Source organism: Rhodamnia argentea, chromosome 9 (genome assembly GCF_020921035.1).
Source record: "Rhodamnia argentea isolate NSW1041297 chromosome 9, ASM2092103v1, whole genome shotgun sequence".
NCBI lineage: Eukaryota > Viridiplantae > Streptophyta > Magnoliopsida > Myrtales > Myrtaceae > Rhodamnia > Rhodamnia argentea.
The window spans coordinates 16,627,552-16,641,541 of record NC_063158.1 but is presented as its reverse complement, the minus strand read 5'-3'; the positions used below and the strand labels follow the sequence as shown (position 1 = coordinate 16,641,541).

Genomic DNA, 13,990 nt, shown 5'->3' with positions numbered 1-13,990 from the left:
GTCATCCATTGGTGATTAGCTCGAATGTTCGACTCTCTTATAGGTCTTGGACTGGGAAGAGGGGGACCCCCACTTATGCACTCGAATGATTTTGTTAGAACATCTCTCGAATTCGAGCCCGTTTCCCGACTCAAATTTAAGTAAATGAAATTCCATCTCCATGGGGTGGGATGAAATTCCTCTAACTCGTCTCTCAATTGGAATGAGTGAGGAACCAATGGCTTCATGGGCTTTCCTTCTCATGCATATCCATGAAACCGGGGGCCCATTAACCTACTCCGACCCACCTCCGCGACAGTACTGTTTTAAGGTCCAAAGAATCGAGGCTTCCCAAGTGAAAAAGAAACTCGGGAAAGAATCCAAATTCACCATTGGCAACGCTTGTTGTTTGTGTTTCGTTGATCTGCGAGGAACTCATTCATCTCTCTCTGCATTCCGACCGTGTATAGCGACATGCGCACTCCTCTTTTCCCATGAGTCCTGGATTCTGCCGGGAGTCCGGAACGCCGAGTTCCGAGAGCAATGAAAATTTTGGCTCAGGAGCGTAACTTGTTCAGACAGTGAGCACCAGTTATCTACATTTACCAGAAGACCAGCGAAGATTAAACAAGACAAAGAGGACCAGTTGAAAGTCTAAACACTTCATTATTGATTTGCAATTCCACGGGCCACAATATAAACCGAAAGCTCATAATCATGCTAGCTGGTAGAAAAGAAGAGTCGCTTAATAGTTTCTTCCCCTGCGAAACAGCACACAAAAATTTGCCAAAACTGACAAATCAATTCCTAAGGGCTTTATCTTTAGTCATCCGTGAAGTATAGTGAAGGCACAGGACACAGCAGATGAGAACTAGCTCTTTATGCGAATTGATATGACCGTCGAATGGCACAATGGACTACCCACTTATATATGTTTGGCATTGGATTGATACATGAACCCGGCTGAGAAGAGTTCGAAACTGGCTATGCCTCTGTGTTTCTGAGCTCAGATGTCTACGTATAAGCACATGGAGCCCCATAAGTTCCTGGCCAAGAATCAAGACAGAGAATGCATATCATAGTCATTACCCTTAGACAAGTTTGTAATTGATGGCTTTATTCAATGGCGAAAAGCATGCTGCCGAACTGATCCATCAGTTCAATTCAAAGCTGTATCCATGTTCCCATGACACATCTATATCGAACAAGTGTTTGGATCATCCTTACAGAAGAGTAGCAATGGGATCCACCCTACAGTTTTCACCTTAAGTCGGTAAAGGGCCAAAAGACATGCTTTGAGATTCAGCACTAAAGAAGAAAAACAGTGAGATTGCGAGAATCCCCAGCAGAAGGACAAAAGAGAAACGACGGACATTCAAGGAAGTGAGTTTGCCAGAGTAAGTTTTCTTTCCAGGTGGATTACGAAGCCCATCCACTCGATTCATTGCTCTTTCGAAAAGCTTCACCGTCTGGCGGTTCACATCGAGCGACTTTAAGACCTCTGCTTGAGCTGTTGCGAGAAGCTTTGTCGAAAATTTTGCTTCAAGAAAACCAATGTTCGAATTGCCTGGCTTACTGGAATCACGGGTCTCCAACAGAAAACTCCCATGATCACCTGTGATCTCCAATGAGAAGCAGAGATCGGGTGAAACAGAACTCACAGAAGATTGCACGGCAATCTGTGAACAAGGAGGCATAAAACTGGTGAAATAATGTCAGGCAATCTCAGGATCATCTAGTACTATCGGGCGAAGGATAGTAGATGAAAGCTAGTGAAAGCTACTGATTGCTTGGAACAAATTATTAGCATTCCCAAATGTGAAGAGTGAGAGTGAGGAACTACGGCGAATCAACCATCAAGGAAAGCTTTTGGAGTGTAGCCAACTTAAAACCAGTTCACGAGCCTGCGTAATGCAATTCTCGGATGATTACAAACCAAGAAAATAACACCCTAAATCTACATTCATCAGTTCTGAAGCACATAATTGAAATTCTCAAGAATTGACCACAATCAAAGTATCACGTTCTGGTTTTGCATTCTATGAGCAATAAGATTTAGTCGTGATATCAAGCATTTCATCAGGGGAATGAGCATAAGATTTTGTATCTAGATGCTGCTCTTAAAACCTTGACGATCAAGCAAATCTTTGCGAATCCAGATTGTTATAACCTTTACCTTCTCTTTCATGAAACAGTGGACACAAAACCACAAATCTGACAGCAGAATTAATAGCACAAAGACGCAATCACTTTGCAAATCCGTATGATCCAGTAAAATGTTTCCCCAAGGCAGAGGTACCACGACACAAGCATATCTGCGACCGACACTGACTACAGCTAAAACGTGAAAGATGACCATAAGCTCAGGCGTAATTCTCTGAATCGGCAATTTGCAACAGAAAAACCTCCGCTGCGGCTATGTTCTCCGCAGATCATCCAAATCAGTCAAAACGACCTAGCTATTTCGGAATTTCCTAGAAGAAGCAAATCTTTACCTCCGCGGCCTCATCATTGTGACTGTTGTCTGAAATTTCAGAGGCGGAGGACAGATCGATCGATTTCTTCGAAGTTTCTTGGACACTCGAAGTCTTCTTAAGTGACTGAAAAGTCGGAGAACAAGCAAGCGGTTTAGCAGACGCAAGACAAGTTTGAAGATGATGATTCAGTGCGTGAGAGAGAGCTTCGCGAGGGCAATGGAGAATCGAGCGAGCGCTCAGGAAGGAAAACGAAGATTGTTACCTGGACAGGTTTCTTCGACGGAGCATCGCCGGAGTTCAATTTGGGATGGAGAGCCGGGGAGCTCGAGCTCTCCTCCAATGGCGTCTTCTGGTCTCCCATGTCCTCTCTCTCTCTCTCTCTCTCTCTCTCAAGCGTGAGTGTGGCGCGAAACTGAGTCGATCGTAGCTCTAAATGATTTGTTAAAACAATTTAAATACTTGCATAAAATAAGAAATTTTTATAAAATGATGTGTGACTAAATTCAGGGAAATTATTTTAAGATGGTACGACTAAAAAGTTTGTGAACATGTGACTGTGTTTAAGAGTTTTGTCTGTTAGAATTTTCCCAGACTATACTTTACAATTAATCCCTAAATTTGGGGAAAAGTACAATAGAAGTGTCATAACTTGTGTACGGCGTTCACTTGAGTGTCACAACTTTCAAAACGTTCACTTAAGTGCCATAACTTTCAAAAATCGTTCACTTGAGTGCTACGTCGAAGCAAAATCGTTCACTTGAGTGTTACAGTAACTTTTTCGGTGTGTCGGTTTTTCGGCGTCTACAGTAACTTTTACGGCGTGCTACAGTAACTTTTTCCAGCGTGCTACGGTAACTTTTCCGACGTCTACAGTAACTTCCCCGGCTGCCACGTCGCCTTTTCCGACCGTCACGTCAACATGGCACTCAAATGAACGATTTTTAATAGTTATGACACTTAAGTGAACGTTTTGAAAGTTATGGCACTCAAATGAACGCCGTACAAAAGTTATGGCACTTCTATTATACTTTTCCCCTAAATTTGCATGATAACATAGGGAAAAAAAAAACACTAAATTTCTTGAAAATTTCTCTTTTCGACAAAGCTAATTTTGACGGAAACGAAATCTGAAAATAGAGAAGAGAAATAGGGACCGTTGATATTCCTCGTTATGGCAATTAGATTCCATGCAGAAACAGAAAAACTTGAAAAAGATAAAGAAAAAAGAGGAAAGTAAAATCGCTACTTTAAATTGCAATTAAATAATTGAGGGTAATTCTGTCCTTTTAGTGAATGCGGATTGCTTCACAAGTCTGAAAACTTCCTGAAGAAGTTGAGATTTAATGCCGGCCCTACCATGTTGCGCTTCTACTTTATTAAGAAAAAGATGAGCATCCAGCACCTGATATGATGGGGAAAAAGAATTCGATCATCGATTGGTGATTAGCTCGGATTTTCGACTCTCTTACAGGTCTCGGACCGGGAAGAAGGCGACCCAAACTTATGCACGCGAATAATTTTGTTAGAAGTTGGGAAACCGAATCCGAAAAAACTGAAGGTGCAAATCTCCCAACTCAACATTTACTGCACGCCCACACAGGATGTGCAGAGTGTTTTTAACATAAGCTATCCTCTCCACATGATTCCTTTGTAAGCTCAACACAATGAAATGTTAATCCGATCATGTTCTGTCACACCCCGATTCTCAAAAAAAAAAAAAAAGGCATGACACGGCCGTCCTTTTTTAACGTATTACAAAAGTCTCAATAGGGTCAACCTTAATCGACAACCGAAATCTAAAGAAAATAGCCGTCGAAGACCATTGTTCGCGCAGTCAGTCTGCGCACCAGATTTGAATTGCTCGGTCCGAGCAAACCATAACATGAAATCGTGATCCGTTGAATCCTATGACTTCATAACATCCTAAAGTTTCATTCTCAAGTGAAAAAGCAGCCAATCACTCATAAGATCAGACACAGCAACTCAATTTCCCTCAAAATCCGAATTTTTGCCATGAATCCGAAAAATTACTTCAATAGGAGGGAAGAGAGTGCGAGCACTTACCAAATGTTGCTAATCGATGTCGGGATTGTTTGACATGGCAACGTGGCTTGAACGCAAGAGAAATCCCTTTCCTTTCTTACTTTCCCTCTCCTCTTCTTCCCCTTCTTTCTCTTTCTCTTCTTTTCTTCCTTTCCCCCTTCTGTTTTCTTTTTCCTCTCTTTATGCGATGAGAGACTCCGACACCCCTTTTGGAGAAACCATCTACTCTCTTCTTCTTCTTTTTTCATAATTATGGGTCCCACCACTTATCTTGACCGAATAAATAAAAAAAAAAGACTCAAATATTACATTCTACCCTCATTAAAATAAATTTCGTCCTTGAAATTTAGATGTACCTTATTCATCAAACAAGTGAGGATAATTGTGCCTCGCTTCCTCCTCGAGCTCCCAAGTGGCTTCCCTCTCCATATGATTTTGCTATTGAATCTTCACATAAGGGATTGTACGACGCGGTAATACTTGATCCTTCCTATCCACGATGCGTAAATGCTACTCTTCATAAGTTAAGTCTTCCCTTAATCTCAAAGAAGTATAATCTAATATATGATCGGGACTTGGCACATATCTTCATAATAAAGATACATGAAACACGTCATGCACCTCGGATAACACCGGCATCAATGCCAATCTATAAGCAACCTCGCCAATATTTTCCAATATCAAGAACGGTCCTACATATCTAGGGCTCGGCTTGCCACGTGTGCCAAATCTCACAACGCTCCTCATCGGAGAGACCTTCAAAAATACATGATCACCCACTTCAAATTCCAACTTACGCCGTTTGAGGTCAACGTAACTTTTCCGGAGGCTTTGTGCTGTTCTTAAAAGCTCTCGAACAAGTCCGACTTTCTCTTCTGATTGCTATATAAACTCGAGACCAGTTAGCCTTTTCTCACCTACATCGTCCCAACAAACCGGTGTCCTGCACTTTTGACCATATAAAGCTTCAAAAGGGGCCATCTTGATGCTGGAATGGTAGCTATTATTATAAGATAATTCCACCAAATGGAGGTGCTAGTCCCAAGAGCTGCCAAAATCAATAGCACATGCTCTCAACATATCCTCTAAATTCCGAATGGTTCTCTCCGATTGGCCGTATGTCTGTGGATGAAATGTTGTATTGAAGTTGAGTGTAGTACCTAACGCTCTTTGAAAACTCTTCCAAAAGTTGGACACGAACTATGGATCCCTATCGAAACAATGCTCACTTGGAACCCCATGAAGCTTCACTATCTCATTAACGTACCGTTTCGCCATATCTTCAAATGAAAGACCGAATCAGTATGACAAGAAGTGAGCAGACTTAGTCAACTGATCGATAATCACCCATATAGCATTCTTATCGCTTGGTATCCTCGGTAAACCGATGATGAAATCCATGGTAATACGCTCCCACTTCCATTTAGGTATCTCAAGTGGGTGTAGCTGTCCACCCGATTTTTGATGTTCAACCTTTACCTACTGGCAAACAAGACATTGTTTGACAAATTTGACGATATCTTTCTTCATGTTGACCCACCAGAAGTTTTCTCTCAAATCTCTATACATCTTAGTGTTTCCTAGATGAATAGAAGATCTGGTACCGTGGGCTTCTTGCAATATCTCCTTTTTCAATTCTGACTCATCGGGGACACAGAGTCGACCACGAAATCTCGGTGACTCATCGGCATGAATACCGAAGTCTTCTTGGCTTCCGGCGTCGACGCCCTCTCTAATCTTTCTCAGCTGGGGATCATCATTTTATTTTGCTTTAATTCCGTCTATCAATGTGGGCTGTACTCTAAGATTAGCTAATCGGGCACCAAGATGATGTATCAATACCTCTAAGTCCAACTTTCGCATGTCCTCAAGAATGGGCTTCTGAGAAGTAAGTAATATTGCCATATTTTCAGAAGATTTACGACTCAAGGCATCGGCTACTACGTTCGCCTTACCTAGATGATAATTGATGGACAAGTCATAATCTTTTAGGAATTCTAGCCATCTCAGCTGTCTCATATTGAGTTCTTTCTGAGAAAATATATGGGGTAAGTACAGTACAAGTGCCATAACTTTTGTACGGCGATCACTTGAGTGCCACAACTTTTTTTTCGATCACCTAAGTACTAAATCGGAGCAAAAGGGATCACTTGAGTGCCATTTCCGGCAAAACATCCTACGTGGACTTTCTACTTAATGTTTTATTGTGACATGGAAATTAAAAAAAGAATGAGAAGTCCACCGTGGAAATTCTTGTCCAGCGTGTCCTTCTTAAGGAGAAAACGACGCCACATAATTTAGTGTCTATAGAAACCTGCGTTCGATCATAAGTGAGAGAGAACAATCAAAATTAGGGCTTGAACAAGGGCTCGAAACCTTCCCTCTCTCAAATCGATCTCTGTCCAACAAGATTCGATGCTCGCCAAATCAAATTAGGGCTTCGATCTTTATCAACCTTTAGTGTCTCAAGCTAATCAATCGAAGGCCCTACTCTATTCCTATGATTCATGCCCGGTCTCTAAAGGCAGAGGAAGCATTTATCGTGTGACGAACCGGGGTCGACACAAGCAAAGGTAAGTGATTTGTTGTTTATGTGAAGTGATTAATAAACAAGAAGCGAAACAAAATGCGAGAAAGGCGATCTGTTGGAGGAAAAAGGAAAGCGGTCTCGCCGGCAGAGTGTAAAGGTCAGCTTCATGTTGTGAGTTGTACCCTTATGTCGTTTGTGTCCACTAGCCGACAACGGAATTGTTGTTTTCTTAATGTGTTGGGGTTGTGAGGACCAAGTGCTGAAGCCGTCGTGCCTTTGCTTTGCTGTTGATCCTTGTCATGAAAAAAAATTATTCTTTCTTTGGTGCACTATCAAGGGTTGTAGTCCCTGTTATAAAAAAAAAGATTATTTTTTCTATAACTATACTAGTAAATGCTTGTGTTGTTGTGGTCCCTATGATGAAGAAAAAACTGATGTACAATTGGCTACAAAGGCTAGCAAAATTATTAGCACATGATAGAGAAGCTAGAAAATTATTTCTTTTATGGCTGCACTATTAACATGGTTTGTGTTTTAGTCTTTGTTATACAAAAAAATTATTTTATCTTTCATGCAGTGTTAACATAATTGGCATTGGACATGTTTATGATAATAATGGTATGAGAGATATTGTTTACCAACATCTGCATGGTCATGAGATTTTTCCGTATGTTGGATATGATGGTGATGAACATCCGAATGAGGAGGGCCGGTGGAACAATTCATCGCTCAGTATGCCATGGCGAAGGGCATAATAAGATTGATTGTCCAAGAAAGAAGGCCCAACAAGGACAAGACAACACACGAAGGACTAATGATGCAGGGGCACGTGAGGGCACCAGGGGAAGTCAAGCTAGAGGACAAAGTGCTGGGACAACTCGGTCGATGCAAAGAAGCAAACTTCAAGTAAGCTGTTTGAAAGATTTCAAAGCATTTTTTTTTGTCATTGTTGCATTACATTAATGATACTACGTCATTTGCAGGTTAAAAGAAGATAGAGTCAAGCTATAAGGGTGGGTGAGGGCACCATAAGATGAAAACAGAAAACGAATCGAACCGGGACAACGAGTTGTGAGTGGGTATACTAAACTAGGTGATTTAGACGGCTCAAAGTGACAATTCTAGTGTTCATCGCGATCAACACGAATCAGGTCTTTATCATAACTAGTGAAGATGGAGACTCAGTACACAATGTCATCCCTCACAATGAGCTCGAACACACATACATCTCTTACACAAAGACCGGTTTCTCTTACGAATGACGACCAATCGATAGAGAGAAATGCCATTTCTCCGTGTTTAGAAAAATGCCAGTTACATGAGGACCAACATAGAGGAATGACATTCCTCATTCGTAAGAGAAACTAGTATTTGTGTAAGAAATGTCTACATGTTCGAGCTCATTGACAAGGATGACATTGTGTTCAGAGTCTTCATCTTCTCTAATTATGGTAAAGACCTCATTCGTGTTGATGTAAGAACATGCATTAAGTAGTAATGATTATGTGTTATTGGTACAATGGTATTTGTAACCAAAGTAGGCTTCTCGCATCTACTATTGTACAGGTGAGCAAGTGAAGAACAACAGAAAGCAATGACGTTGAAAAAGATGAAGAAACAAATTAATAGTGTACAATAGAGGAGGAAATATCCGGTAAGCTATTTGTTATTGTCTTTGTTTTTTACTATAAATCCTTAGGGCATTAACTTCATTGCTTTTTGCCTTTTTGCAGATTAAAAGGAGACCAGCTGAAGACGTTCCTTAAACTTGTGCATCACAATGTACAGATGGTGCAATTCGAAAAAGGACAAGACATGGGTTGACAAACATGAACCCCGACATGACCAACTCAAGAAATTCAGAAGTCTTGATATCCGAAGGAGGACCAACTCAAGAATCAATTGCACCGATACAAAGAAGCTAAGAGGAGGCACCGATAAACCAACCAATGGTTACTCGAGCACAAGCGAAAATAAAGCAATCAATGCCACCTCCATCTCCAAAACAAAGAGTAAAAAAGCCAGCTGCAAAAGAAGCTCCCGCCCCAAGCTTAGTTCCATGTCGGTCAAATGATCCCGCAAATGTCAATGCACAACCTTCCGTCATAGTGCCAACACGGATAGTGAGTTCAACGGGAGACAATACAAATGTACCCGAACATCCAAGCGAGGTGGCTCCTCCAAAAGATACAACAGTGGAAAAGAAGACGACAATGCAGCATGTGAATACAATTCCAATTTGGAAAAGTGCTAGAATCATGAATCAAGTGAAGCCTTTGAAGAGAAAAAAGGAAGTGACGAGGTTGTTTGGCTTGACCGATGGGAGGATTTGAGATGATGTCTGTTGTTGATGTTTCTTTTAGAAATTTGAAGTTGCTAGAATTGTGTTTGATGTTGTAACTTGATTTGATGTATGTTCCGTAGCAATGTGGTTACGGTGTGATAGTGCTGCATTTTGGCTAAGCAGCAATATGCTGCATTTTGGTTTGGAACATGGGTTCAGCAGCAATATTTCTACTGCTGCATTTTTTGCTGGTGTGTTTAGCAAGAACATTATGTAATTGAACTTGGATGGCTGGTTGATGATGTAAGAATATGCAGTATCATTAAGTAGCAATGATTATGTAATGTTGCAATGGTATTTGTAGCTGGATTGGCTTGTTGTATCAAGATAAATAGTATTTTACGGTTGATACAGGTGAAATAGCAATATAAAAAAAAAAAAGAACCTAAGCAATCACTTTTTAAAAATTGAGGAACTTAAGTGACCACTTTTCAAAAATTGAGGAACCTAGGTGGTCACTTTTCAAAAATTGAGGAACCCGAGTGGTTATTTTTAAAAAGATATGATGCTTAAATGGCCACTTTGTGAAAATTTAGTAACTTAAGTGGTCAATTTAACTAAATCTATGGCACTCAAACGATCATTCGACGGCTTGTTGGAGCTCATTCATCTTGAACACCTTTATAAAAAAACCGAGGAAGATGCTTCTGCTCTTGTTACACATCATTTTGACATTGCATTTGCATCCTCAAAACTCACACAGAATCGTAACAACAATTCTTGGCATAAGAACAATATCATGTTCATGTATGACATGATCATATTATTGTTCCTCAACTACAAAAAAACCGAGGAAGATGCTTCTGCTTTTGCTGCACATCATTTTGACATTGCATTTGCACAATTGCATTCCCGTGTTGGCATCCTCAAAACTCACATAACAATTCTTAGTATAAGAACAATATCACGTTCATGTACGATATCATCATATCATTGTTCCTCAACTACGGTAGACTCAAAAAAATCTTCTCTTTAGTAGGGTTACATATGCCCATAAACCAAAACAAACCCACCACCAACAACACAATAACAATCATTCGATAAATATCTCTTTGATTTTTCATCTTTGAAAATTCCTTCTTCTAGTGGTTCAGCAAATATTGTAGACCCTTTATCTCTGCTTCCATGTAGTCCCCATCGTCTAACTCATCTGTCAATACATGTTGACCTTCTCTCATTTTTGAAGTAGCTCCAAGATAACCTCCGTTGCTTGATTTGAGAATTTCGAGTCAACCCACCTACAAGAAAATCAGCACACAATTTCGTTTATGCTTGTTACATTAGCAGGGAAAGCATCGTAACATATCCCCTCAAAATATAGCAAACAAACCGTAAATCCAAAACAAGTTAACGCTAAAGACATTGAAAAATTTGATAGATCAGAAAAACATAGATTGATGACCTAAAATATCCACAATTGAAGTTTGCTCCATAATTGGCGCATCCATGGAACCTTCTCCCATGATTATCTCTCGTCCAAGCCATTCTTGTTGGACTTCGCAACCCACAATAGCAAAAGTGTAGAGCTGCATCTTAGCTTTGCTCGTACACCCGAGAGCCACTTGCCCCACTTTTGCTTCCCGTCACGCCTTTGACGATTTGATTTTGAGCAATTTGAAGATTTTGATTTCATTGAGTTCGGCTCGGTAGGGTTAGGGTTCTTCATATTCCTTTTGCGAGAGTTTGATTTTCCCCCAAATTGTTGAAAGATCTAGGTACGGTTAGGATTCAAGTGATTTTGCCCCAAATTGTTGAAGCAATTGATTTGTATGGTTCAATTTGAAGCGTGCGACGTCGTTTCCATTTTTATTTGCTGATTCAGCTTTCCGGCAATATACGTGGGCTAGATTTACATTATTTTATTGCCACGTAGGATTTTCCGGTGACCCAAATCGCCGATGGCACTCAAGTGGTCGATATTTAAAAGTTGTGGCACTCGGGTGATCGAAAAAAAAGTTGTGGCACTCAAATGATCGCCGTACAAAAATTATGGCACTTGTACTGTACTTACCCCGAAAATATATACTTTAAACTCTTATGATCGGTAAAGACTTCACATCTCTCTCCATACAGATAGTGATGCTATATTTTCAAGGCAAATACGACTGCAGCTAACTCTAGATCATGAGTTGGATAATTCTTCTCATGTGGCTTCAATTTTCTAGAGGCATAGGCTATAAATTTCTCATCCCGCATAAGAACACAGCCTAAACCTTCTTTAGATGCATCACAATAGATAATATAACCACCAATACCTAACGGTAAGGTTAATACTAGAGCCGACACCAATTGTCTCTTTAGTTCTTGAAAACTGTGCTCATATTGATCCATCCAATCGAATTTAACTCCCTTCCGGGTTAAGCGAGTAAGTGGACTGGCAATTTTGGAAAATCCCCCCTCAAATCCCCTATAGCAGCATGCTAAGCCGAGAAAACTTCCGACTTCGGTAACATTGGTGGAGCGTCTCCACTAAACAATCGCTTCGACTTTCTTCAGGTCAACTCAAATACCATCCTTCGAGATTATATGGCCCAAAAATTCAATGTGATCAAGCCAAAATGTACACTTACTGAATTTTGCATATAGTTTCTTGTCACACAAAGTCTGCAAAACAACCCTCAAATGTTTCTCATATTCTTCCGGGTTCCTCGAATACACCAAAATGTCATTAATGAATACCACAATAAATCGATCAAGATATTGCCCGAACACCTTATTCATCAAGTTCATGAAAGCAGCAGGTGCGTTCGTTAATCTAAAAGGCATGACAAGAAATTCATAATGGCCATACCTCATCTTGAAAGCAGTTTTAGGCACATCATCTACTTTAATTTTCAACCGATGATACCGAGAGCGGAGGTCAATCTTAGAAAATACTTGAGCTCCCTGTAGTTGATCAAATAAATCGTCAATTCGAGGCAAAGGATATTTATTTTTTATCGTTACCTTATTAAGTTCTCGGTAATCTATGCATAGCCTTATACTACTGTCTTTCTTTTTCATGAACAATACAGGAGCTCCCCAAGGTGAAACACTAAGCCGGATGAATCCCTTATCCAGGAATTCTTGCAGCTGTGTTTTCAACTCTCTTAATTCAACCGGTGCCATCCGATATGGTGCCTTAGAAATCGGTGTGGTGCCGGACATCGTGTCGATGGAAAATTCGATCTCTCTATCGGGAGGCAAACCAGGTAAGTCTTCAGGAAATACATTTGGAAAATCTCGAACAACGGGAACATTTTCCAACTTTACCACCTCCTTATTTGTGTTTTTCACATAAGCCAAATAACCATGACAACCCTTCCTCAAAAGCTTTCTTGCTTCAAAACTGAAATCAGCTCTAGAAAGATAACCTTACAATTTCCCGAGAAAAAGAATTCAACCTGATTTGGAGGTCGAAAAATAATTTTTTTGGCATAACAATCAATCGTAGCATGATAAGTTGATAACCAATCCATTCCTAAAATGACATCGAAATCCTGTATATTTGATTCTACAAGATCCACAGGCATCTCGACATCATCAATCCGAAGCATACATCTCTTATATACATGATCAGCAATCAAGAAATCCCCAATGGGAGCATCCACACGCAAATCATGATCAAGCGACTTAGGCGGCACATCAAGTTTCTTAGCGAATTCCATGGAAACAAAAGAATGCGTGGCACCAGGATCAAATAAGGCGTAAGCATATCGTGAGGCAATAGAAACATCACCTGCCACAACCGCATTAGATGCCGCTACATCCTCCTCTATCATCGCAAAAACCTTCTCGGCTATCATTTGCCTTTGTTGATTCTCCTATGGTCTATCAACCGAAGGTGCATTTTTCTGCATAGGGCAAGTGCGTGCTAGGTGTCCGGGTCGCCCACATCCAAAACAGGATCTGTTATCTGCTGGAGCCTTCCTCTGCATAGGACAATTTTATCGTATATATCCTATATTTCCACATAAAAAGCAAACTCCAGTCTTCTAATAACATTGACCACTATGAAATTTCTCACAAGTAGTGTAAGGCTCAAGAATAGCTCGACTTTTTGCCTTCTCGATCCCGTTAAAGCCCCTTTGCTTGTTACCATTACTTATACGACTTTCTTGAAAATTTCTAGCTTTGTGCCTCTTATGTTGAGGAGCACCCGCGATGCTTCTCTCCAAGATCTCTTGCTCAATCTTGATCACTCGTTCCAGCACATCCTCATAAGTTGTCGGTAGGAGGGACATGAGTTCAAAACGAATCTCGGGTGGTAATCCCCTTTGAAAGTGCTCGGCTTTGTCCTTCTCATCGGCCACGAAACCCCCCGCGAATAGCTCGACTCTTCGCCTTCTCGATCCTACTAAAGCCCCTTTGCTTGTTACCATTACTTACACGACTTTCTTGAAAATTTCTAGCCTTGTGCCTCTTATGTTGAGGAGCACCCGTGATGCCGCTCTCCAAGATCTCTTGCTCAATCTTGATCGCTCGTTCCAACACATCCTCATAAGTTGTCGGTAGGAGAGACGCGAGTTCAAAATGAATCTCGGGTCGTAATCCCCTTTGAAAGTGCTCAGCTTTTTCCTTCTCATCGACCACGAAAGTCCCCGTAAATCTGCTCATTTGGTTGAAACGACCCACATA

The 13,990-nt window shown here is 40.7% G+C and overlaps 1 protein-coding gene and 1 long non-coding RNA gene across 2 annotated transcripts; both read right to left on the bottom strand.

Annotated features, from left to right (window-relative positions):
• Window positions 1–1,078: 1,078 nt before the first annotated feature.
• On the bottom strand, window positions 1,079–2,885 carry LOC125316727. The gene is made up of 2 exons (XR_007199812.1): window positions 2,719–2,885; window positions 1,079–2,579 (listed from the first exon to the last, which is right to left on the bottom strand). It is a non-coding gene; the product is annotated as an uncharacterized LOC125316727 (long non-coding RNA).
• A 9,793-nt stretch (window positions 2,886–12,678) lies between these two features.
• On the bottom strand, window positions 12,679–13,158 carry LOC125316459. Its single transcript, XM_048284795.1, has one exon. The coding sequence runs from the start codon at window positions 13,156–13,158 to the stop codon at window positions 12,679–12,681; it is 480 nt and encodes a 159-aa protein (XP_048140752.1).
• Window positions 13,159–13,990: the final 832 nt, after the last annotated feature.